Here is a 26,677-nt window from a genome sequence, read left to right on the forward strand (position 1 = left end):
CACAATATGCACTCAGCATATATATACAAAGTCCGTATGTATATATATATATATATATATATATATATATATATATATATACCAAAGTTGGGGGATATTTTTTCCTATGACTTAATTCAACAAGGGAATTTAAGCTTATAAAGGACGATGAAGCTGTTTCTGTTTAAAGGGAAATATGAGATACCGAATTATATAAATAGGAGAAAAAAAAAGGAAATTATTTTAAACTATGTCCATATAAGAATTATAAAAAAAAAATAAAAAGTGCAACCAAAACTAATCCTGCCTTTTCTGCAATTTATGTAGAATCTCCTGTAGTGAAAACAAATCTTATATTGCAATGCTCCAAAACAAATAGAGAAAAAAATTCATAATTTTTCAAATTCAAAAATATATGAAAAAATAAAATTAAGGCAGGAAAAGAAAAAAAAAAAATATAATAATATTAAAATAAAAAACTCGTATAAAAAAAAAGATTTAAGGGGTGAAAACATAAAGATCATTTGCTTCATTTAAAACGTACATTATTAAGTATGCTTCCTTATAATTATGCTTCCTTATAATCATGCATCCTTATAACCATGCGTTCTTAAATATACATCCATATTTACATACGCATAAGCGTTATTATTGAGTGAAACAACTTTGTAACGCCTTATTTAAAATTTTCTTTACAAAACTCACCTGCTCTGCTATGAGTTCGTGATTAGAGAAAGGTTTCGCTTTAGTGGTTATTTATTTATTTTTTTTTTTTTTTTCCTGCCTCACCGCGTCCAAAAATATCCCTTTGAATATATGCTTTACCAAAAAAAAAAAAAAAAAAATGAAAAAAAAAAACAATCGTGTATCCGTCGATACAAGCAAAATAAAGTTTGTAGAGAACTCCGAATCGGAAGATTTGGAAATTGAGGATGAAGATGGAAGTGATATTGAAAATTTTAGCTCCAGCAATGATATATTAAGTGATAATAGTGATGAACATATTGAAAGTGATAATAGTGATGAACGTGATGAAAGTGATAACAGTGATGAACGTGATGAACGTGATGATAAGTCTGATCTCGGTGTGAGCGCCAAATCTGCTAGTAAGAAAAAGAGGAAAAAAAAGTTAGGAGTAGATGAAGAAAAGGAGGATGATAGTGATGATGAAGTTGGGACTGACAAAGACCAAGGTGTGAAGAAAGCAGAAGACGAATTTGTTAAAGTTCCATGGAAAAAAGAAAAAAAAAATTATTATCAATATGAAAGTGAAAATTCATCAAGTGATGACGAAGAAGGCAGTAAGGAAAGAATAAAAGAAGCCATATATCTCAATAGAAAGGAAAAGGAAAATTTAAATGAAAATGATTTTGATTTATATAATATATATAACGATGGAAAGGATAATATATCAAAAAATATGGATGACAAAGGATTACACAAGGCAGAAGAAAAAGAAAATATTATTAAAAAGTTAATCAGTGATATGAGCACAGATTTAAAGGTAAAAAAAAAAGAAATAAGTAATGAAATTAAGGATAACAAAGAAATTGAACAAATTATTTTGAGTGAGCAAGAAGAATATAAAATATTGCAAAAAGAATTGTCTCTATGTATCCAAAAAGTGTATAACGAAATTAATGAAAACAAACGACTATTTCAGTTTAAAGAAATTAATGAAAATAATGTCAATCCATCAGACATCAATAAAAACATATTGCTCTATCTTAAAAAGAAAAATGAAACAATGTTAACATACATTATATATCTTACGTACTACATATTTCTAAAAATTATGAACATTTATACACACAACCACCCTGTCTTAGATAAACTAATATATATGAACACACTTATTGCCAAAACTAATGAATTGGATAATAAAATTAAATTCAAAATTCAGCAACTAAATAAGTCGGCCAGTAAGCAGTTGGGAGACGCAGATGAACCTGAGGGGTGTGATGCATTTACCTCCAAAAAAGTGAATAGGAGCAAAATGGAGAAGGAAAATGTTGAAGAATTGGAGGATGACGAAGAATTGGAGGACGACGAAGAATTGGAAGACGACGAAGAATTGGAAGACGACGAAGAATTGGAAGACGATGAAAAATTGGAAGAAGATGACGAATTGGAAGATGACGAAGAATTGGAAGACGATGAAAAATTGGAAGAAGATGACGAATTGGAAGATGACGAAGAAGATGAAGGGAAATTCCAAGGGGATAAAGGCACTGAGAAAAGCAAAAAATACAAAATCAGCAAAAGTCTTATAACAGAATACACAGATAGCCACATCCGGGAAAAGGAAAAGGAGGAGAAGAAAAAGAAAAGAGAAAAATTGAAAAACGAGAGAAGTATATTTTTAAAGGAAATAAAAGATATGGTATCAAATAGACCAGAAAAAATCGAAGAAGAAAATTACTTTAAAAAAATGGAAGAAAAGTTTATGAATTTTGACGAGAAAATTTTGAAGAAAAAAATTAAATCATTAAGTAAAAAGAAAAATAACATGAGCAATTTAAAAAACGTAGGAATGACGTCAAATGATTTATTAAAGTTTGTGGAACTACCTGAATTAAATGACGAGGACAAGAAGAACAAGTTTGATGAAACAAAAATGTTTAGAAATAACATTAATACAATGAAACAAATAAAAAAAAGTAAAATAAAAAATGATGCGAATGATGATTTTGTTTCTTTTAAGAAGTTTGAAAAGGTTAGAAATAAAGGCAACATGTATAAAAAGGAAGAATACAACAGTAACTCGAATCACTATATTAGTGGAAAAAATTTACACGACGAAATTGATGATGAAAATATTAAAAACATGTTAAGTATGAAAAAAAAGAAAAAGGAAGAAAAAAAAACACGTAAAGATCAAAAAAATAGAGAAATAAGAAAAAAACTAGTTGATGAAGAAAACGAAATTAACGATAGAAGAATGCCAAATAAAAATATTTTACTAAATAGAGGTCTAGTAAGAAAAAGAAAATCAACTGATGGAAATGCAAGGGTCCATAACAAACAAAAATATCTAAAAAAAATGAAGATGTATAGTGGCCAACATGCCAAAATGAAGGTTCATGAAAACAATTATTCAGGAGAGAAAAGAGGAATAAATCCATACCTGAAAAAATCTATAGACATCAAGTGAACAATATAGCTAAATAAATCGGTAAGGATGATATATCTGAATGTTAATTTGGCAAATCCAGTCTCCAACGAGCACCAAAATGTGCTGTATCAACCCAACAACAAAAATACATTTTGAACACTCTTTTCAACATTCACAATTTTTGTTTTTAATATACTCGCACATGTAACATATGTATATGTTACGCATGTATGTGTTAAATATGTATTTGTTAAATATGTATCTGTTAAGTATGTATCTGTTAAAGTATGTATGTACATCCATCTGTATGATCATGTACATACTTTTTTGTAGAACCCACGGGGTGAAAATCTTTATACCATTTCGTAGCAAATTTGACCAGACCTCCAAATTTCCAATTTTTTCAAAAATAATTTTTTTTTCTTTTTTTTTTTTTACACATGAAGTCGGTTTTTGCGTATTTGAAAAAATTTTATTTTGGTATCCTCCAATTATTCTACCAATCTGTTTTTATTTTATCAACATTTGTAACAACCTATATATATATATATATATACGTATATACACATATTATCCTTACGCCGGGAGACAATCCCAACACATAGCTGGTGCAATGGCTATGGATCTAATGTGAAAACACATATTTTTAAGGATCATTTTAAATTAAAATTAAAAGAGGGGAGGAATATGTACAGCTACTTTGTTGACCTTTGATAGATGTAAAGGAATGTTTGACGCTGAACTTTTATGTGTTTCGTTCGTGTACAAGTATGTTTGTACTGTATGAATCAAAAGAAAAGCAAAACTTGTATACCCATGTGTGTGATTTTCTGTACATATGCATATGTGTATGGATTTCCATGGGACAAGTGTCGTATTGCAAAATCTTCATTCCTGACTTGATGTAAAGTGTAATCTGCAAAATCGATGCATGTGAAGTTTGCTCTTTTGAAAAAATTATAACAAAAAAAAAAAAAAAAAAAAAAAAGGCATAATTGAGGAAGTTGTATATAAAGAAATATAAAAATAAAAAAAATAAAAACACAGGGGAGTAACAGACGAAGCAGCATTAATACAACTTAACCGGTTAGCACATTTTTTAAGCTTTTTTTTTTTTTTTTTTTTTTTTTTTGCACTATAAAATTGTGACAATGGGAAAATTCTTTAAACATAATGTGTGGTGCAAGAAAAGAAAAAAAAAATGCTAAGTCATGATCAGTATAAGATAGAGCACAAAAAATGAAATTAAAAACAAGAGAAAATGAAAAAAGGGAAAAAATGCGAAAGGAAAACGAAACATGATATAAAGATACCTTACACAGATATTGTGAAAGAAGAGAAATAATCACCTAAGTGGTGTGGTGGAGAAATATAACAGGCATAGGAGACAATAATGTAGTAAAAATTGCTAGCTTATTATTTTTCCATTATGTAATAAGCAAGGGGGCATAAAAGAACTATGAAAAGTTCTCTTTCATTTTCTAGTTTGTTCTTCTCCTTTTCTTCATTTTTTCCTCAGTTTTACTTCCCTGTTTTTTCCTTTCTTCTTCTCTTTTTCTTTCCATGTACCTCTTTTTTTTTTTTCTTTTTTTTTTTTTTTTTTGTTACACTTCCTCACGCATCACCCTTTTGCATTGTCATTTTAGTAGTCCTCTTACTGTTTTTCCTAGTTGTATCCGCGGTTGGCTAATCCTACCTCCCCTCCACATTCTTTTTCTCCTTCCCTTAGTCTGTCCACCCTTTCCTAGTGTTAAATAAAATGAATAAAAATGTTTATATTTTCTTGGTTTATGGCATTTACTCAATTCTTATGTTTTCAAAATCCTTAAGAATGCAAAAAAACATATTTAAGTATATAACTCCTATTTCAAAAAAATTGAGTTTAACAAAATTTCGAAAAATCAAATTTTTTAGAAAAAGAAGTCAGCTAAAAAGGGTTAAAGTATTTAACGATGTCGTGAATAAGTACATAGGTAAGTTTCTTTGAGTATCATACCCATAATAGACCATTTGTGTTGTGCATATATCACACATTATGCTACGCATTATATTTCAAGCTTTAATTGTGTGCAATCATGTAATACCACGTTACATACCCCAATATGGATCCACCCTGCGCTTTTGCATTTATACGAAGATTCGTTTCTTTCCACACCTTGTTAACAATTTCACAGGACTTGACCTGTTCTTCAAAAAACTGAATCATGTAACAGACACGCAGGAGAAACTTAATTACATAAACTTCTTACACAAAATTGTCGAAGACAAAACATGTGAGCATCTGCTATTCAGTAGCAATCACATAAGAACAATTATATACATTTTGAATGAAAGATTTTTAATATTGAAAAAAAATGATGATATAAATGATTACATAGATTATCAAATAATTTATAAACTATTGCTAATATTTAAGAATTTAACTAAATATAAAAAATTTTATCGCATAATACTTAACGATTTTACACATAAAAATGTCAAAATATCCTTGATTTATGTTATTATGAATATATTGAACGAAAAAGACAACAATAATAATAGTTATAATAACAATGAGACATATAAAGAAGATAACTCTTTTCTCAGCTATTTTATATCTCTTTTTAAAAATAATTCAGATGTAACAAAGAATCAAGTCACAGATAATACATCTGATGGGAAAAATTCAAAAATGATAAAAGGGAAAAGCCAAATGAAAAGTGAAGATATAGAAGAAATTAAAAATAAAATTGTTCTTCTAGGGAAACATATATTACTAAAATTGAAGGAGGAAAAAGTAAGGGTAGATAATATGTCCAATGAATGTTATAACGCTGGAGAAGAAGAACCAATACTTACAAATGAGGTCTATACAAAAGATGAATTCTGTTACGATAAAAGGGATGAAAGCAGATATCATCCCTCTACAAAGGAAGAATTAGAATCCATGGGAGATAATGATCAATACTCCAGCAGCAGACAGAATGATGAAAATCCTCATATTGGCAAATATCAAACCGACATGAGTGAACCCCCAATTAAACAGAACAAAAGGGATGTGACAGAGCCGGGTGTGAAAAAAGCAGATGCGACAAAAGCAGGAGCGGTAAAAGCAGGAGGAGCAAAAGCAGGAGCGGTAAAAGCAGGAGGAGCAAAAGCAGATGCAGCCAAAGCAGATGCAACCGAAGTAGGAGCGGCAAAAGCTGACAATTGGGGAAGTCATAATAACAAGGGAGAAGGAAATCCTCAAAAAAGTAGCTCCTTCACAGATGATGATCAGCACATAAAGGTAATCTCATATGAGAAAGGAGATTATTATAAAGAAGGTCTAGCACATGGAAGGAATGAAAGGTACATGAACACGAGACTAAAGCAAGGGGAAATACAAAGTGACGAAATGAATCAAGTAAATAGAACAGTAAGTAACAGTCAAGACAATGTCCTTTTTATCCCCTTTTATTTTAACAAAAACTCTAAGGATAATATATTAACCAGTATATTAGTACAATTCCAAAATGCAAATGGAGTTGTCGTTTATAAGAGAAAAATGCGTTATGGATTACAAGATCGAACAGATGATCTACATCCACGCACAGATAGATACACAAAAAAAAAAAACATAATCGAGTGTATAGGAGAAGAATACAACTGCAATAATTATTTCGAAGTTTATGAAAATTACGCAGAAGATGATGTAGATATATTGAAGTATGAGAAAAATAATAACAGGAAAAAGTTTCATATAAGAGAAAGCAAACATGAAAGGAGGGATGGTGGTATAGATGATAAGATGAATTCAAGGGAAGATGTGCCTGAAGAAAGGAGAGACATGGAGGAGGAGGGGGTAGAGGAGGACGAGAAAGAAGAAGAGGAAGAAGAGGAAGAAGTAAAAGAAGAAGAAGAAGAAGAAGGAGAAGAAGAAGAAGAAGAAAATGATGATGAGGAAGATATAGAAGAACAAAACTATGAGGAAGATTTAGAAAACGATGAACATGATGATAAACATGAATATAAAAGTAAGTATGATGAAAACAAAGTTAATATAATTTTGAATGATTATAATGTTAATATAAAAGATATTGAAAATAAACCAGAGGGCACTACTAACGATATTTCAGAAAATAAAAGCAACTTTTTAAATATGGGCTTGCTAATACTTATAAAAAAAAATATGCATACTGAGGATGACGGATCGATAAGATTGAACACAGGAAATGATTCGGTGAAGGAAGGAATATATGAGAATTTTCAAATGGCATCAGAAGTCTCAACAACAGATCTCCCTCCAATAGAAACCTCTCGCACAGAACCCGCAGGAAAAACGTACACGAGCAGCAATAAGACTGAACAGATGAACCGATTACACAACTACCTGAATGCACAGAAGTATCTAAACAACAAAGATTTGAAGTTTTCCCTTTGCAGAAAAAGCGAACCAAGAGAAGCACAGAGCAGTAGACAGATGGAAGGATTAGAACAAATATATATAAAGCATAAAGAAGGTGAAAAAAGAGAAAATGCAGAAGGTTATGTTCTTACAGGTTTTATTCATTTTAATCTAGATTTGCTAAAAAGTTCTAAAGTAAGCAATGATGATAATAATGTAGATAAAGGAAAGAGTGCTATTAATATTAGTAACCCATACCTAAACTTTGCACTGGTAGAGAATTACATCGAGTGTTTGTTTAAATACATAGATTTGAATTCTTATTTTACAAATAAGTTGTTAAAATTGTTGTACGAAATTTTAGTAGAAAATAAAAACTCAGTAATATATAATTTATATTATTATACTATTATGAAAAAAGAGAATATGAATAAAATTATAAAAATATTATCAAAAAATTTGAAAAATGATTTAAATAGATCTAACATAACGCTAATACTTAGGATATTGTATATACTGTCTTTTCAACAAGACTTTTATATTAATAGATTAAAAAGTAGAAAGAGCAACGAAAATTATATGTTTGTGTATAGAAATATATCAAAATATTTGCAAGATATAAAAGTAGGAAGTTTTATTAAAGAATTGCAAAAATGGGGTGAATTAATCGAATGCTTAAAATCGTTATCCCTCTTTTTTGAAAATAAGTACAAAAATCAAAACTCCTATTACATATCAGATGAAAAAAAAGAACGATTTTTGCTTGATAATAAAATTTTTAAAAAAAAATTAAATAATATATACAACAGACATTTCATATGTGAGTATAAGGACTTAATTATTATTCGAAAAACAAATATCTTGCTAAAGGCTCTAGGGGTAAACATGTTCGATTTATATAATGATATCATTTTTACAGATAGAGAAAAAAAAGCACATGATTATTTGATGAAGGAAAATGAAAATCAAAAAAGTTTTATTCATCATGCTATTCACACATTTTCCAAATATTTTATTAATACCAAAAGGTACATTATGAAACATATCCTGGAGGAAATTACCTCAAGAGATCAGGTGCCCGGAAGATGCAACGGTTTTGTCTCTACTGCACACTGGAATAATCCATCAGTAGAACAAAAAATTCTTGAGGAGAAAAAAGGTGGGAATAGTATCAATGGAGTAAAAAATGAGTCAATGTCAATGAATAATTATTCAACGTGTAAGTCAACAAAAGAATTTCAGCGCCTTTCTAGCAAAGAGGGAGAAGTTAATCAGAGGGGAAAAAGCCATCAGAAGAGTTTTGAATCTTCAAATGGAAAGAAACAACAAGATGCCATTCCATTGAACTATGAAAATGGTAACACGAACGATATAGTGGATAGAAAAAACAGGAAGAAGAGAATGTATTTATACAACCTGAATAGCAAGGAACATATAAGCATGGATAAATTTCGAAACCTAGTAATAACATTGAAAAGGAAAAAGAAAAGGAAATTAAGAATTTTATGTTTGGATGGAGGAGGAATAAGAGGATTATTATCAATAGAAATATTAAAATGTATAAATAGTCATTTAAAAAAAAATATATTTGAATATTTTGATATAATATGTGGAACAAGTACAGGGGCTATAATATCTATTTTAATTGGCCTTGAAAAGGCACACTTAAATGAAATTGAATTTTTGTATAATTTGTTAATTAATAAAATATTTCAAAAGGACATGTATGCTGTGAGGAACACTAGATATTTATTAAAACATTCCTATTATGACTCTAACATTTTGAGTAACATTTTGAACTCATTTTTTAAAAATATAAAAATGTTTCACTATAATGCAGATTTTTTCACGCCCTATGTTTTTACTGTGTCTACTCAGATGAATGTCACACCATTGCAACCGGTAATATTAAAAAATTATAATAGTAATTTGAACATTATAAAAGGTAACAAAGGGACAAACGGATTGGATGCCCTTATATCTACGAATTATGATTCGATTGGTGATGAGGAAGATGATGAAATGGTCCACGACAGAGGAGGTACACACACGCTTAATGATTTCTCAAATGGTGATTTAGAAGATGAGCTGAAGGACAAGCCGAAGGGCGTTCTAGAAGAGGAGAAAGCCTCCTGGAGAGAAAAAATACAAACGAACACAGTGTACATAAATCAGAACATAAACAACGTAAGTATTTACAAAAGCTTTTATAACATTTTTGTAAAATATGTATTGAGGTGTACTACAGCCGCTCCAGGATTTTTTAATTTTTTTTCTTTTGATAATAACATATACGCAGATGGTGCAATATGTTTTAATAATCCTACTTTATTAAGTTTAAATGAAATGAAACTCATTTTTTATAACTACTTAAATAATCAAAAAAATACACTTTTATACAAATTAAAGCATTATTTTTCAAAAGATAAACAAACAGTACTAGATGAAAAAAATAAGGCAATAAACTTGAATGACTATATTGATTGTATTGTAAGTGTAGGGACAGGTAAATTTAAACCAAAAAATATAAACGAGTTGAATGATAACAAAACTTATGATACATTTTTACGATGGGATGTTTTACTTAAGCAAATTGTCTACTCAATTACAAACACAGAATTGACACATGATATTTGTAATAATTTACTTGATAAAAATAAATATTTTAGATTTAATTGTTTTATAAATAACATAAAATTAGATGAAACTTCACCTGAAATTATTAACAAAATGAAGCAAATTGGAAAAAGATATTTCCAAGATCACAAGTACAACCAGGAGAAATTAATTAAACTAATCGACATTTTAGAAGATCCTTCAGATGTGAAGGAATATCAGAATAGACAAAAAAAAATATGGAATCAATCCTACTTAGATAAGTTCAAGTCAAAATTTTCCAACTTCCTTTTTCCAAATCATAAAACACACTTGGATAGAGGAGAAAAATCATTTTTCTTTTCTTCTACTAACCTTAAGAGTGGTTCCCTTGAGGAATCAACTTCACCTGGTAGTGAAAAGGAAAACATTGTAATAAATCCTGCCACAGCTGAAAATGCAGATAATTTCACAACTTCTAATAACGTTCGCAATGATACTAATGGGAGTACAAATAACAAGGATTTCTTAAATTCAGAACAGAGGAGAGAAAATATTCACACCTCCTCGAATCATATGAATACAGAAAAGAAGGAATCTCATCAAACACATACAGAAGATCGTGGCTCGAATCCATATAGAAACTTCAACTTTAACTTCATGAACGAAGATGTTAAACTGGATCTAAACAACATTGAAGAAATATTAGATATTATAAATAAGAATAGCAATACGGATAGTAGTAGAAGTACCTCGAATGGATTCTTCAACTATTTCACAAATCTGTTTTATAATAATAATAAATTTTTGAAAAAACTAGAAAATATGCACAAAAATAATTTATTTAATATATCAAAAAAAAAGGAAAAAAATAACTATGTTAATGTAGTACCGAACACAGGTATTCGTGTTTTATTAAATGAAATTTATTTTATTCTTTTAAAAAAAAATTTATATTTTCACACGGATGAGTATTGTTCATCTGATGAAGAATTAATAAGTAAGAAAAATTATGACATTAACATAGAAAAAATTATTCCATGTAAAATGCCTACGTCTGAAGGAGCAGGAGGAAATACTGCAGCTCCTGCAGCACATACGAATGAGCAGGGGGAAAATATTCACATGTCTTGTGAAAATATTTCAAGTAATTCACAAAGGAATGAAGAAATTCCAAGAAATAAATCAGAAACAAGTAGTAATGAGAACGACAAAAAAACTTATACAAACCTTATGAACGACGCATCATCCGATGAGGATGTGTATGCTGATAGTTCTCTTAAAACTAAAGGGTCATTGAATCATTCTAATTTGGGTTTCAAGAACAAGCATCAAAATTTTGCACTCAGTAAGAAAGACATAAATTACGACAAAAATGAAAATTACTATTCTGAACGTACAGGACAAGATTCCATACGTGAGATATTGTTAAAATATGAGGGAAAAAATATTTCAAGTATCGATGACAAATCAGAGATAAATAAAAAAAGATCTTTCAAAAATGGTATGAATATGAATCATATAAACTATGAATTTTTTAAGTCTATGAGTACAGAATCATCTGATGGGAAAAAGCACAATATAATACAAGTACTAAGAAATATATTTTTTAAAGAAAACACATAAAAAAGTTCCTTACAAAAATGGATGTAACCGACAGATATAAAGGGAGTTCATTCATCAATAGGATGTGCGCGTGCACATGCGAGATTCTCCACGTTGTTTCGTGTGCAGAGTGTACCACACTACATCATATATACATGTTAATATGCATTTATATGTACATTTTCATGCATACTTAAACCTATGTATATTTTTTTTTTTTTTTTTATTTTCCTTCATTTAGCTAAGCTTTTCTTTTTTTTTTTTCTTTCTCTCGCTTCCCTTAATTTATGCTGCATTACACTAAATTGTTCTATATGATATTCCACTATGATATTCCGTGTTATACTTATACACACTCATTCGTTTAGTTTTGCTTCATTTCCTTTTTCTTTTTTGTTTCTCAAAATGTATATACACTAGTCCCAATGGGGGGGAAATTTCTTTTTTTTTTTTTTTTTTTGTCCCCTTGTTTGTTTTTTGTTTGTTTGTTTGTGTCTATTAATTCAATCTTAAACCAAATGAACATTTTTTTTTTTTTTGTTATTATAAAAAGTGATTAAAATATATGCTGTGTATAAAGGTGCTTATTTGTGGAGAATATTGAGTAAATTGTAAAAATTAACTTTCGTTCAGTGCATTGACTTGGACTTTTGGCACGCACTATCTACTGCATCCATTACTGCATAGAGGTTAGGGGTGGATGGAAAAAACATAAGGTGTTGGTGTCAAAGAAAGGAAATGCACACATCAGGGTGTTCATACCCATTATTATATATATACATCGTTCATGTACATCAATTGTGTTTTATCTCTTGTTTGACATATGTGTACTTCACATAGGGCATGGAGGAGGCAACCCTTACCTCCATATTTGAAACCGTGTTTCTCGAGGGTAAACAATCCTACTGCTGTAATCCCACCTGGTGAACATATGTCATCCTTAAGCTGTTGAATGGGTATGTCTGATGAGAGAACCATCTGCGTTGATCCACTTATTGTTTGTAAAACCAATTTTTTTGCTAAATCTCTATTTAGCCCATTTTTTACACCTGCATCAATTAAACTTTCAATAAATAAAAAAACATATGCAGGTCCACATCCAGATATCGCTGTGCCTATATCCATATCCTTTTCCTTTATTTCGTGAATAATCCCACATGAATTAAAAAGATCTATTACATATTTTTTATCCGTATCGTTTACACAACTGTTTGCACAAAAAATGAATGCACCTTGTCCAATCAAACACGGGGTATTTGGCATGATTCTCACAATTTTGATCTCTGAACCTACCATCTGAGTGAAAATATATCAAACATAAATACATGGGGTTCCACTATTCGTTATAAGAGTGTGCATACATGAATTCATAATATAATAATATCATTTTTTGTGCATTGAAAAGTACTTATATTTTTTTATAAAAAAAGTTGCATTGTTTCTTTTTTTTTCATTTCCTCGTACCTGTTTTAGCGATTCTATATTTAACCCTCCACAAATGGAAATAAGCAACTTGGACTTTAGATATCCCTTCAAATATGAAAAGGAGAAATTTTAAATATACATATATATATATATAATTGAGTATATATGAAAATGTATTCCTAGGTTTAATACAAACGAGTGGTTGTCCTTATATTTTCCAAAGAACGTACATATTGTGTTTTTTTTTTTTTTTTTTTTTTTCCCCTTTTTTACCTTAATATCAGATAGTACTTCATTTGCAAGGTCTGGCTTTACAGCACAAACAATTATGTCACACACTTGGGCAAGCTGAAAAGTAATTTTTTTTTTTTTTTAAAGCGTGAAAACGTGGTGCTATGAGAATATTTAGACACTAGGTTGATAAGATAAATTATGTAACATACATGATAAATGTCTATATCTCGTACCTCTATATTGGACCTTAAGTAATTCAAGGGCGTATTTTTTTTCGATGGTGAATGGTAGTAAATATTCTTCTCCTGAATAATCTTAGACTTGGCTATACCATGGGCTAAAGCAGATCCCATCTTCCCTAGGCCAATAAACCCTTGATATAAGAAAAAAAAAAAAAAAAAAAAAATACATGGGAAAGATTTGTGAAAATTAGAAGAATGTACATAAGACTCACTAAAAGATGTTCACATTTTTAGAAGTGTGAATGATGGATTCATAATTGTCAAAGTTGCTTGGAAAAAAAAAAAGATGCATGCAAAAAATGTGTACATATGCATGTACATCTACATGCTCAATTATGAAACAAGGTGATTCGAAATGAAAAAAAAGAAGAAAAATACATATTGTATATATATATTTACCCAACTTGATGTTTTCCATTTTAAAAAAGTACCAAGATGAAAAAAACTGGGATTACAAAAATAGGTTTTGTTATCAAATTGTTAAGTGCTTAAATTGCCAAACTGAATAAAATTATGTACTTTTTTTTTTTTTTTTCTATTTTCTTTTTCTCTCTTTTCTGTTAAATTATAAGGTAAGAAGATAGTTTTGGCAAAACGTAAAATAAGGGAAGTTTTAATAAGATAGAAAAAGTTGCTTTTTTATATAAACGGATTTACTCTTAAGTACCAAATGAAATTCATTATTTTTGATAAAAAAAATATAGCCATATTGCCACACTACAGCCAACAGCTAAGGGGGATAAGGTGCATTATTTTCATCTGAGGAAGGTGATATATGTATGTGTAATTATATATGTACTTGTAGATCTGGATGTGGGTTTTTTCCCTACCACCTTTAAGTTAGTTGTGATTCTTCATTTGCTTATGCCCTTCTTCTGATGTAGAAACACAGGATTTCGCATTAATATCCGCCATTACATAATGAGTTAAGTTAATAGCAAGTATTATTGAACAATAATGAAACCCTCATTTTAATATACTGTAGAGCATGTTCCTAATACTATTCTTTTTTTTTTTTTTTCGACCGTAGGAAGAGTAAAACTTTCCCATTTTCTTTGTAACGATGCATAAAGAAAGATTGAAATAATTGTATATTTAACATTTTTTTGAAGCGTTTTTTGAAGTATTTTTTTATGGCATGTAAACCCATAATAAAAGGTTCAAAATAAAATAATTCATAGTTTTAATGGTGCACACATTGCGAAAAGGGGAAAAAAGTGTTGCAAAAAAAAAAAAAAAAAAAAAAAAAAAAGAAGGGCAAAATACTAACATGTATATATATGTGTAAAAAATCGTGCGACGTGACAAGCATCTAGGGAAGCATGTATACAATGATTTTATTATGAAGTTCATGCATACACAAATGTAAATATGCATAATAATTGTACGTTCATATATATACATATACCTTTGTGTGTGTGTGTGTTGCCCACAAGAGTAGTATAAAATTGCTTCTCCTTTGTGCGTTTTCATACTGCACATGGGCATGTTCTATGCATTGCAAACCGTTTGTTCATGCTGATGCTGAACATTTGTTTTATACCATCTTTTCATTTTTCTGTTTTTGAATATAAAGCCCTGTTTTTGTAACTAAAAAGGCTCACACACGTGTATTATGGGACTGAGATCAATCGCACACGGTTTTGCATTTTCAATAAAATGGGATAAATGCTTTTTTCCCTATTTGTGTGTTTTAGGGTAGGTTTTAAAATAAGTTTTCCCATATGTGTGTACGTGCATATCTGTGTGGAGGTTTCTCCTCAAGAAGGTTCGATTCTTATATGCACTTATCTACAAATTACAGTATCATCAATTTTTAGAATCATCATGACAGTCTCGGTGGCTAATTTGATCGCCGTCGATGTGACTAGCAATGGTTGTATGACATTTTCATCAATCATGTTTGATATGGTTCCGGTTCGTATGTTGATTCCATAGTACTTATGGCCCTCTGCATGTTTATTTCTCAATTCTGTAACAATGTGTAGTGGTGATAAACCAGCGTTTTCAGCCAATGTGTAAGGAATTAATTCTAATGCATCTGAAAATGCTTTAACACAAATTTGTTTAGACCCTTTAAGCGTATTTGCCCATTGATACAATTTTTGTGACAGTTCCATTTCTGGTGCTGCACCACCTGGTAATATTGCTTTTTCTTTAATTAAACTTCGAACAACACATAGTGCATCATGTAATGATCTTTCTGCTTCATCTAGCATAAGATTGTTTGACGCTCTTATGAGAACCGATATGGTATTCTTTGATTCTACACCAGTTATTTTCACAATTTCACCATATCCAATAGATTCTGTTACAACATTTTCAGCATAACCTAATTTATCAGGTGTAAAATAATCCAAACTAGCTACAGGAATACAATTACAGGTTTTTGAAATAAATTCAATGTCTTCTCTCTCTATGTCTTTGATAACCATAATTTTGGATTTCGCTAAAAAATCAAGCGCTAAATCATTTACAGCATCCCGTAATATACTTTTCTGTATTAACAATAAATTACAACCAGTTGACGCAATTTTTTTAATCATCTTTGCAATTATTACTCTCTCTTCCCTTAGTAATCTATCCATACTGTTATAATCCTTCACAACAACTGTGTTATCCATATCAGTTTTGGGTAATGACAAGCAAAATTGTATTAATCCAATTTTAGCCTGAGATAAATTTTTAATTCCATGTGCTCTTTTACTTATTTTATTGCTTGTAAATATTAACCCATCAACAATTTCTGTATCTTCAATGGTACCACCCAATTTTTTTACAATTCTTATATTGTTCAAGTCAACATTTCTATCTTTATTAATATCTGTAATTTTTAATATCACATCTACAGCTATTGGGGCTAGAAGTGAAGAATTATGAGACACAACTTTCGAATTTAAAGATGTTATTGCATTCTGTATTAACATATTTTTATCATTTAAATCTATTGGGATAGACATATTTCTTAATATTTCTTCACTTTTCATTGATGCCTCAAAAAAACTTTCAGAAATCTTCTGACAGTGAATATTCTTATCTAACAACGATTTGCATACATTTAAAAGCGATCCACACATTACCACAACTGAAGTTGTTCCATCCCCTGCTTCTACGTCTTGTGCTTTGCTCAACTCCACAATCATTTTTGCAGTTGGATGTGCCACGGCCATTTCTTTTAGAATCGTTGCACCATCGTTCGTAATGATTACTCCTCCTTTTCCATCTTCAATCTGAAAGAACAAACGTGTGCGTGTGTATGGGGAGTGGGGTGCAGCAGTTGACAAGATATTCACACTGGAGCAGTCATAAGCACACACAAGAAATGAAGTAACGAAACAAAGATGCAAAGATGCAAAGAAGCAAAGATGCAAAGAAGCAAAGATGCAAAGACGCGAATAAGCATGCATAAAGAATCGAACAAACAAAAGAACAACTACTAAACTGTGTTATTCCAAAACAGTGCTGCAGAATGAAGAATAATTAAAAGTGATAATACACACGAACCATTTTGTCCATTCCCTTGGGGCCCAAGCTCGTTCTCGTGACATCTACAACTGCCTTGGCAGCCAAAATGTTCATCTGCCTCACATCACTTTGCTTTTCATTTCTATTCAGGTTTTCTGTATTCTTATTTTCTGCGACATGGGTGGGGAAAATAAAAAATAAAATAAAACAATATAAAATTAAAAATTTGTGAATGTTCCGTTGGGTTGGATGAAATTTGAGTGGATGAAACATGGGGGTGTATGCACATAAAGCACACTCTTGTCATATTGCTCACAAAAATGTGTGAATAAGTGTACATGTGGTAATACATACACATTTCCAATAATATACAAAAAACGTTGGAAAATAAAGTGCAAATATTTAATTGTGCACGAAAATTATGGATTCGTGTACACAATGGGGCTTTGAAAAAAAAAAAAAAAAAATTATTTTTAATTATAATGGGAATTAAAAAAAAAAAGAGATAGAGATATTGTCAACGTGGTAGTAATACAAAATGTGCCAGTTTTAATTTGCATAAATGGTAAATATTTCAGACACACACAGAAAAAAAAAAAAAAAAAAAAAGTAAAATAAAATAATAATAAATAAATAAGCGTGAAAAAATCAGCGTAATAAAACCCGTATTATTTTTGCTCATTTGAGGATACACATATATATATATATATATATATATATATATATATATATATATATATATATATATATATATATAAAAGTAGGCATACTAAAAGGTACAATGGAAAAAATTCAACGTATCATCTCTCTCATATGTAGAAAATTTTTTTCTATAAATGAATATTTTGCATGAATTATAATTACTTGCAACTTCGGCCATTTTTTTCACTTGTATGGTGTGAGTTATTGGGGAGTTTATTCTCTTATGTATGTGTCCCTAATCTGAATCCAGTTCGAGTCCTAAGTATTACTCTATGCCCTTCTATATGGATGTTCTGGTAGCTCAAAATGAGTTAAGACTAAATTTACACAGCTTTTTTTCTCGAAAAAAAAAAAAAAAAACGAAATAGTCAAAAAAAAGTATCAAACGAATGAGTTAACGAAAGGATAAAACATTTCTCAGTTATGTATTTATTTTTTTTCTTTTTCTTTTTTTCAACTAAAACAAGGCTCATAATTTATGACGAAACACATGGGTGTAGAAATAAAATAAAAAAAATAAAGTAAAAAAAAAAAAAAAAAAAAGATAAAGGCATGTGCTAAAAAAATGAAAAAAAAAATGTCATAAAAAGTAACAATAAATTTACATCAAAAATTTAGCCACATTCACACAAGAAATATAAAACACAGAAATATCTAATAATAGCAAGCCAATCTTCACACCATCCCTACACTTTTGTTTTTATTTTTTTTCTCTTCATACTTTTTTTTTTTTTTTTTTTTTTTTTTTTTTTTGCGTACAATGAGAAACAAGCTGTTCCATACTCCACTGACCCAATGGGACATCGCGCATATATACTCTTTATCGCATCGTTCTCTCGTTGTCGACAGTGGGTGGGGCTATATTATATAAATGCTCGTATGAATATATATACATATGTATATATGTTGATACTTAAATATGCCCATATATATATTTACGCATGCGTGTATGTATTTTTTTTTTTTCTTTTTTTTTCTTTTTCTACATATTGGTATCCATCCCGGGAGGCATAGTAAAAATACTGCGAGACTTAACTTTTACCGACTTGTACTTTTTTTTTTTTTTAAATGTTTTATAATTTAATTGTAGTATTTGTTACTTTAGATACATACATATATATAGATAGCCATAATAAAAAAAAAAAAAATGAATCCTACAAATTAACTGCTAAAACCAGTTCTCATTTCCCGCGTAATACCCTTTATATTTGTATATAAAAATACATCATAGAGAAGGGAAACTTTTTTTTTTTTTTTTTTTTCTCGAGCTTTAACTCGTCACCAAGTGTCCGTGTAGAAACAAAGTTGAAATGGTTTGAAGCGTTTATTTACTTTTTGAATCAAAAGGGGGGTGGGGGAACTCTACATTTGCAATTTTTGTTTGCAACAATCGTCCACACGAACGACGGTGATTTGTGATTAGTCCAGCGGAAAGTGGATCCCTTCGCAACCACTGCCGACCGTTTTGTTCCTACATCCATTTGTTCACTTGTTCAGATGATCAACTGCTTAATCGCTTAACTGCGTAACTGCTTAACCGCTTAACAGCTTAACCGCTTAACAGCTTAACCGCTTAACAGCTTAACGGCTTAACAGCTTAACGGATTAAGTGCCCACTTGTTGGTTTATTTTTTTTTTCCATTTTTTTGCCTATTACACCTCCAATTTGCTCGTGTTGCCTTTTACTGTTTTACTTTTTTTCACAGGACGAATTAGTAAATATAAATTGGGAATCGGTTGAGGGGAAGAAGGCAAAATGGGCGTAGAGGAGAAACCCAGCCGCATTCCCTTAAAACTTAGTGATGTGTTTTCCTCAGATAAATGTAACCAAGCGAACTCACATCACGAAGAGGGTGAAAATGGAAATAAGGAGGAATGCAAAGAAAAGTCTATAAGTATACTGAATAAGTACAAAGTCACAGAATTCAACAAGAGAGAAATTAATAAAATATACATAAAAAATGAATTCTTTAATAATAACAGAAGAAAGAAGCAAGGAAATAAAGTTCTAAATGCAGGAGAAGAAATACTCGTTAAAGCTGATCCTGCAAATGGAAGTATTTTGAAAAATGAGGAAGAAGATGATCAAAGCAAAGGCGAGGAGAATACAAACAAACATCAATGGAACGGAAGGAAAGTTCATAAACAAAGTAACTTATTCATAGCCAATGGTACCATTGGTCTAGTTGTTCACAATGGAATAATGTGTCTATCGATGAAAGGAATACAACCCTTTATCATTACAAGTGCTAAAAATGCATTTTACGTACTTGATCCACATAAACTTAGAAAAGCATATACATCCGAATATTATACAGAAGATATAAAAAATTTATATTGTGCAAATGGATATGTTTATGTTGTTTTTAATAAAAAAATATACAAGGTGAATGAGTCTGGTGGAAAAAAGATATTTTCTTTGGGTGACAGCAAACATTGTATTCTCAACATCTTGACGGTTTATGATTACTTACTTAGTTATAGCAAAAAGGAAATAGTAATTTGGAATGATGTTCGTAAGGAGGTCTATGGAAGAGATGGCTTTTTGAGCAACTCGGGTAGTGAGCAGGAAGAGGAAGAAGACGAGGAAGAAGAAGAGGGGGAAAAAAAAAGAAAAAAAAAAGTACTTGATGAAGTGCTCAATGAAATGTCGAGTGAAATGGTCGATGAAGGTGGGGGTGTGAAGAAAACGGGGAAGGGAAGAGAGCAGAAGGATACATATGAAGGGAATAACACAAACGGTAAGAAGAGTGACAAAGACAACATATGTGACGGATATAGAGTGAGTAAAAATGCGGATGATTGTACAAGTAGAAAAAAGAGAGGAACAGGAGAATCCCCTCAAGGGAATGATACCATAAGGGATAGAGAAAGTCACTTATTCAAATGCATTTCATTATTTGACGATGACTCAGAAATCGAAATTTGTAGCATAGTACACCCACCAGGATACATAAATAAAGTGATTATACTAACGAATGATAATAAAATATATCTTTACAATATAAATAAGGAGAAAATAATTCATGAGTATATCTCATTAAATAGTATTAACTTAAGCAAAGAAAAATATATAAACATAATGATATTAACATCGAAAAAGGATGAATTGTGTATTGTAACATCAACAAATGAACTTTACATAATTAATACTGAAAGTGACAAATTTGTATATGCAAAAAATATACATATGAATGATGATAAGGTAAGTTGTGTTCAATTTTATAACTATACTTATAATGATGAAAATGTGCCTGTAATTTTAGTAGGTACAGAAATGGGGAAAATTATTATGATAGATACAAAAAGTAGTAACTATTTTATTTTAAGAAATATACACGATTGTGTAAAGACCATTTTGATAGCTCCACAAGGGGATTACATATACACAGTAGGAAAAAGGGACAACAAAGTAAATTTACTAAATTTGCATAAACATACATTCACTTTAGATATAATAAAAAAAAGAAACAGTTGTGTTGGTATTATTAATAATATAAAATATTTGAATGATGAAAAGTTTAAAATTGTGGTGTCAGCAAATGATGTAAATCAAAGGGAAGGAAATTTATACATTCTAAATCCACATTGTCCAGAACAAAATAAAGATTTTTCATGGCACAAGAAAATTAGCTTGATAAATAAAACCATTATTGATTTTGATATAAACCAAAATAGGCATTACGATTGGAATAATATTCTCGTGTGTGTGAAAGATTCGGATCGGGTGTATTTAGCATCTTCCTATAAAAAGATTATAGACAACGTATATTTATCGCTACCTTTTGACATTATGAATAAAATTCCCAAGGGTCATATGAAAAAAGATGGAAGGAGGAAAGACACCGAGAAAGAAGCATTACATAATGCTGGAGAAAAGGAAAGAAACGGTGTGAGTGATGGCATGTTCAATTGGATACACGATTTGACGAATCACATACAGGAGGAAGGTACAAATGAATTGAAAAAAGAAGAATACAAAATTTTTGATGAGTATAATCCTTATGAACATTCCGCAGAAGAAGGAGAAGCAGGAAGAGAGGGAGAAAAAAAAAAAAAAAAAAAATGTGCAACCAGTGTATTGATATCTACTTGTGGGCATATTGGTATTATTGGTTACAATGATGGAGAAATCCATTCATTTAACATGCAATCAACAACATATAGAAATAGTTATAAATTAAATAAATACTCCATCAAATCGAAGGCACATCTGAATGGTGATATATTAAAACTGCATCTCTATGGAATATGTAACTTCTTGTCTGCTTCCAGTTGTAAAGAAGATACATGTTTAAGGGTTTGGAATATATACACAAGTGAGTTAACGTACTCGTACAATATTAAAAATGAATATATAATAAATAGAAAAATTAAAAATGATAAAAATAATGATGAAATTAATATTGTCTCTGTTTACCATTTTAACATTTTAACCGTTGCGAGTTTGTCAAATAATCACACAATAATTATAGATATTGAGCAAAAGTGTATAACGAGAAAATTTCAATTTTCCCACTCAGTTACCAATGTTACATTTAGTGCAGATAATCGCTTAATTTTATTCGCATTAAGTAATAATACATTATTAATATATGAAATAATATCAAATACTTTTATTGATTACTTATTATTCAATAATGATATAATTTCTATGATATACAATGATATTTATTTATACACAGCCCATAAAAACACGAAAAACTTCCTCTATTCATTTACCAATAAAAATTTGTTTAATAATAACAATTACGTAGTTAATGATTATCATTATTTTCGTGCAAATCTGATGGAACCGTTACCCGATGCAGAAGATAATAAGACATACAATGATGCCACTCTTGGGAAAGTGATCGGTATGGATGACTGTTATTCGAATAGTATCGACGTATTATCATCCACGGTAGAAGAAACCAAAAACAAGAACGATTCAGAGGCCAAAATTAAGGAAAGGCACAATTCCCTACAATTAATGGAAACGTATAAATCCAGCGAAAAACAAATTAACAAGAATTTGATGACTCTGTCAGGATATAGTATATCAAAAATTGCATATATCATATTTTTAGATAAAATAAAAGAAAATTGTACAGTTCAAGAAAATGTAAAAAAAAATGAAGAAATTCCCTTCTTCCTGAGTGCTAAGCTCGACAAAAATATAGAATATGCAGATGATAAGGAAAGGGAATTCTTACAAAATATTTCCAAAGGGGTGGAGGGGGGGTACCCCGATCAAGAGGAGTCGGAAGAGAGGGAATACGAAGGGGATGAAACGGTCCAAACGGTTACTGATCAGTTGGATGTCGAAGCAGATGCGGATACGAAATCGGATGCCAAATCGGATGCCAAATCGAATGCCAAATCGAATGCCAAATCGGGAAACAAATTAATCTCCAAAGGGAACAAGTCAAAAAGTAGGCATATTACCAAGTTGGATAAAATCCAAATGCCCACGTCAAAATTGCAGGAAATACTTGCCAAAAACGAGGAGTCCTACATTAGTAAGTAAAAAATGATAAAAATTAGAAAGAAAAATAAATAGAAACTAGAAGGAAAAATAAATAGAAACTAGAAGGAAAAATAAATAGAAACTAGAAGGAAAAATAAATAGAAACTAGAAGGAAAAATAAATAGAAACTAGAAGGAAAAATAAATAGAAACTAGAAGGAAAAATAAAAAAAAGTTTCACAAAGAAAGGGGGTACCATCAGCATTAAGCCTCGCATTGTATACACGAAATCATTTGTATGTGTCTCCATTTTATCCACATATTTATTAAATTTTTTTTTTTTTTTTGGGTTTTTCCGTCCTTGTCTCCATCAGACGTCCTGAACTACCTGAAGGAATTATCCCCATCCGGTGTGCATTTCAACATATTATGCCTGAGCACCAAGGAGGAGGTTAATTATTTTCCCGTATTCTTTTCATGTGCAGAATGTTCACAGATATATGTTTATGTACATTTGTAAATATATATATATACATACATTCATGTGCGTGTATACCTTTTCCTCCTTTCATTTAGTTGGAAAACATGATGAACTTCTTCATTTATCACGTCAAGACGAACGACAACATCGATTTGATTCAAGCGTACATATTCGTGTTTTTAAAAGTAAGACAGAGGCATTCCATCCGTAGTGAAGAGCACTACTGTAGAGGATGTCACATGCGTGTACGCGTTATGGAGATAACAGTTCCGCTGAGATGTGTACATTCGCATATAGTTACATAATGCTTACTCAGGAACTTACATATATATTTATATATATATATATATATATATGTATACATTTTTATACTTCCCCCCCTCCCCTCAGACACACGGGAAAAAGCTATTGAAAACGAAAGCGAAAAACTTAAGGAACACCACAACTGTGCTCCTCCAAGAAATACAAACAAGTTGGTCGAATATCAATTTCTTATTTGAAAACATTATTTTTTTTATCAAGTTTTTAACAAATATACAGGTTGAGTGACAATTCTTAAGAGGAAAGAAACATTTTCAGCTCTTTGTCTATATATATGACAATATATCATTGTGCCTTTTTTATGTATATGAACCAGTTTTGTATCATTTAGTTTTTATGTGTATGAATGGTATGCATGGATTTAAATTATCTTACTTAAGATACAACACAATTTGAACAGTTCTCAATTGTCAAGCAAAATAATTTTATCAATTATATAAGAGCTCAAAACTGAAATTGCAAGGAGCAATTCGTAGATGAGTACATTTTGCGAAATAACAAAATGCTTGGATAATTTTTTATTTTGTGTAGTTAAATTTTTTATTCTATACAAAAAAATGTCATTTGTTTCTCTTATTTTTTTTAAAGAATATGTGTATATGTATTTTTTTTATAATTGATAGTGGAGACATGACAGTCTTTCATTTAGTTTTGTAAAAACACAATTTGTAATTTTTTAATTAGAGTTTACTCATTTTTCAATTTAAAATTTTTTGTTTTTTGAATTCTTCAGATTATTCTTCAAATTTTATTTTCCTCCTTTTTAATATAAATTTCCATTTCACATGTTGGCATATGAGCACGTGAGGGAGGTTGTTAAAGACACACGCACATTCTCTTTTGCAAACTTTGCAAAAAAGAGTTGCCAATTTTGCAAGTGCACATTTTGTATGCTAATCATTTCTCATTCGCCATTTCTTCAGATTATTGACAATTTATAGCAGATGGTTATTTTTGCTATTTTTTTTTTTTTTTTTTTTTTTTTTCCTTGACAATTCATTTTTCAATTTTGTAATATTATATACACCCCTCCCAATTCATTACACAATATAAACATACAAACAAATAATATAAATCACAAAGATGGTATATTCTTGTTAATTTAAAAGGATTTTTCATTATTCTCTAACAAATTTGTCTTCATAAAGTTCTTGTGCACTATCGAAGAAAAAAAAAAAAAAAAAATGCGTCAGCATTGTTGTAGCAGTATTATTGCTATTTTTGTCATTTGGAAAAATCGCTTACGGCAGCAAAATAAGCATACACAAACGAGATAGTATATATATATATATATATATATATATATATATATATATGTATATAACATTTATGCATTTGTATATTTACACATATAGGCATATATTTTTCATAAAATGCGTAAACACTTATGCATTTTTTTTTTTTTTTTCTTTTTGCTTTCTGTCTTTTACACTGCTGCTGATCTTCGTCAAGTACTCGTTGTATTTCTGGCAAATCGTAATTCTCAGGATTAAACCTATAGTTGTGAAATATAATTTGTTGCTGTTATAATGGTGATGCAATCTATGGAGAGACATCAAAAAGGAAATTCCTATGAGGACCTCTGATCGTGGGTCTTCCAAAATCAATAGTAATTAATGTATAACATATCACAAAAAAGAAAAAAAAAAAAAAAAAAAAAGACAAATTTAGTTTTAAAAAAAGCCGTTAAAAAAATAAAAGACTAGACAAACGTATACACAGAAAAATATATATATATATATGACCAAAGCGCCCCTTAAAAAATTGCAAAAAAAAAAAGAGAGCAATATACTTGAAAACTTTGGAATTCTGCATTTCTATTTCTATTAGAGGCTCTTCATTATAACTGTATTGACGTAAAAGGAACAGGTAAAATTAATTCCAAAATGCGTGAGTTACAATGGGATGTGATACATTAAATAAGAAAAATGCGAATTTGTCATGAATTTGCAAAGTGTGTTGTATGGGGAAAGCAAGTATCCACTAGCATCATTTAATGTTTCATTTTGTTTTTTTGCTTATTTTTTTGCTTATTTTTTTGCTTATTTTTTTGCTTATTTTTTTGCTTATTTTTTTGCTTATTTTTTTGCTCATGTTTTTGCTCATGTTTTTGCTCATGTTTTTATTTATTTTCTTTTCCTTATAACTCGATCAACTCCAATTTGTATTCCAAATCCAGGAACTTGTCTTTTTTCTGCTGCGTTTCAATGTGATAAATTAAATTTCGACAGTTGTCATTGTACGCAGCACAGGGGTTGTACTTTATTTTAATTTTTTTAATATAAGCTAAAAAATTTACTTTCGGGAAAAAGTTAAATTTTGGCATTATAATATATGGAATAAACATATATGTGTGTAAAGAAAATTCAGATAAGCAAAAAATAAGTAGCCAATGTCTTTTTTTTAGCATATATAAAAGTGGACACCTGGGAGAGGCGTTTATTTAGATGGCGAGGGCCGCATTAAGCCTCGCAAATTCGTATGCACATATATGTATGTATATATATACTTGCATGAGTGTTTTTAAAGAATGGTCGCGCTTCTTCACATATGCATTTTTAAAAAAAGTAACATAAACAAAGGGGAATAAACTGTATTTTTTGCAATAATTTACACTAAAAAACAAAAAAAAAAAAAAAAAGGCATGTAGAAACATAAACACTTGTATACATGCTTGGCATAACTGTAATATATATCTA

At 30.0% G+C, this 26,677-nt stretch overlaps 6 protein-coding genes across 6 annotated transcripts; 3 read left to right on the forward strand and 3 right to left on the reverse strand.

Moving 5' to 3' along the window:
• Positions 1-823: 823 nt before the first annotated feature.
• PGO_111240 (hypothetical protein, conserved) lies at positions 824-3,133 on the forward strand (the record flags this gene model as incomplete). Its single annotated transcript, XM_028688463.1, has 1 exon — positions 824-3,133. One exon carries the CDS (start codon positions 824-826, stop codon positions 3,131-3,133), a length of 2,310 nt encoding a protein of 769 aa, XP_028544264.1.
• A 1,720-nt stretch (positions 3,134-4,853) lies between these two features.
• PGO_111250 (hypothetical protein, conserved) lies at positions 4,854-11,681 on the forward strand (the record flags this gene model as incomplete). The annotated part of the gene is made up of 2 exons (XM_028688464.1): positions 4,854-5,067; positions 5,269-11,681. The coding sequence occupies 2 exons, from the start codon at positions 4,854-4,856 to the stop codon at positions 11,679-11,681; spliced, it is 6,627 nt and encodes a 2,208-aa protein (XP_028544265.1).
• Positions 11,682-12,289: 608 nt separating this feature from the next.
• On the reverse strand, positions 12,290-13,979 carry PGO_111260 (pyrroline carboxylate reductase; the record flags this gene model as incomplete). Its single annotated transcript, XM_028688465.1, has 6 exons — positions 12,290-12,339; positions 12,524-12,956; positions 13,125-13,190; positions 13,359-13,433; positions 13,553-13,692; positions 13,961-13,979. 6 exons carry the CDS (start codon positions 13,977-13,979, stop codon positions 12,290-12,292), a joined length of 783 nt encoding a protein of 260 aa, XP_028544266.1.
• A 1,369-nt stretch (positions 13,980-15,348) lies between these two features.
• On the reverse strand, positions 15,349-17,906 carry PGO_111270 (T-complex protein 1, delta subunit; the record flags this gene model as incomplete). Its single annotated transcript, XM_028688466.1, has 3 exons — positions 15,349-16,791; positions 17,066-17,196; positions 17,891-17,906. 3 exons carry the CDS (start codon positions 17,904-17,906, stop codon positions 15,349-15,351), a joined length of 1,590 nt encoding a protein of 529 aa, XP_028544267.1.
• A 1,578-nt stretch (positions 17,907-19,484) lies between these two features.
• On the forward strand, positions 19,485-24,206 carry PGO_111280 (hypothetical protein, conserved; the record flags this gene model as incomplete). Its single annotated transcript, XM_028688467.1, has 4 exons — positions 19,485-23,229; positions 23,551-23,627; positions 23,753-23,842; positions 24,048-24,206. The coding sequence occupies 4 exons, from the start codon at positions 19,485-19,487 to the stop codon at positions 24,204-24,206; spliced, it is 4,071 nt and encodes a 1,356-aa protein (XP_028544268.1).
• Positions 24,207-25,080: 874 nt separating this feature from the next.
• PGO_111290 (hypothetical protein, conserved) lies at positions 25,081-26,304 on the reverse strand (the record flags this gene model as incomplete). Its single annotated transcript, XM_028688468.1, has 4 exons — positions 25,081-25,136; positions 25,409-25,473; positions 25,771-25,824; positions 26,126-26,304. 4 exons carry the CDS (start codon positions 26,302-26,304, stop codon positions 25,081-25,083), a joined length of 354 nt encoding a protein of 117 aa, XP_028544269.1.
• Positions 26,305-26,677: the final 373 nt, after the last annotated feature.

This window comes from Plasmodium gonderi, assembly GCF_002157705.1.
Source record: "Plasmodium gonderi DNA, contig: Chr11, whole genome shotgun sequence".
NCBI lineage: Eukaryota > Apicomplexa > Aconoidasida > Haemosporida > Plasmodiidae > Plasmodium > Plasmodium gonderi.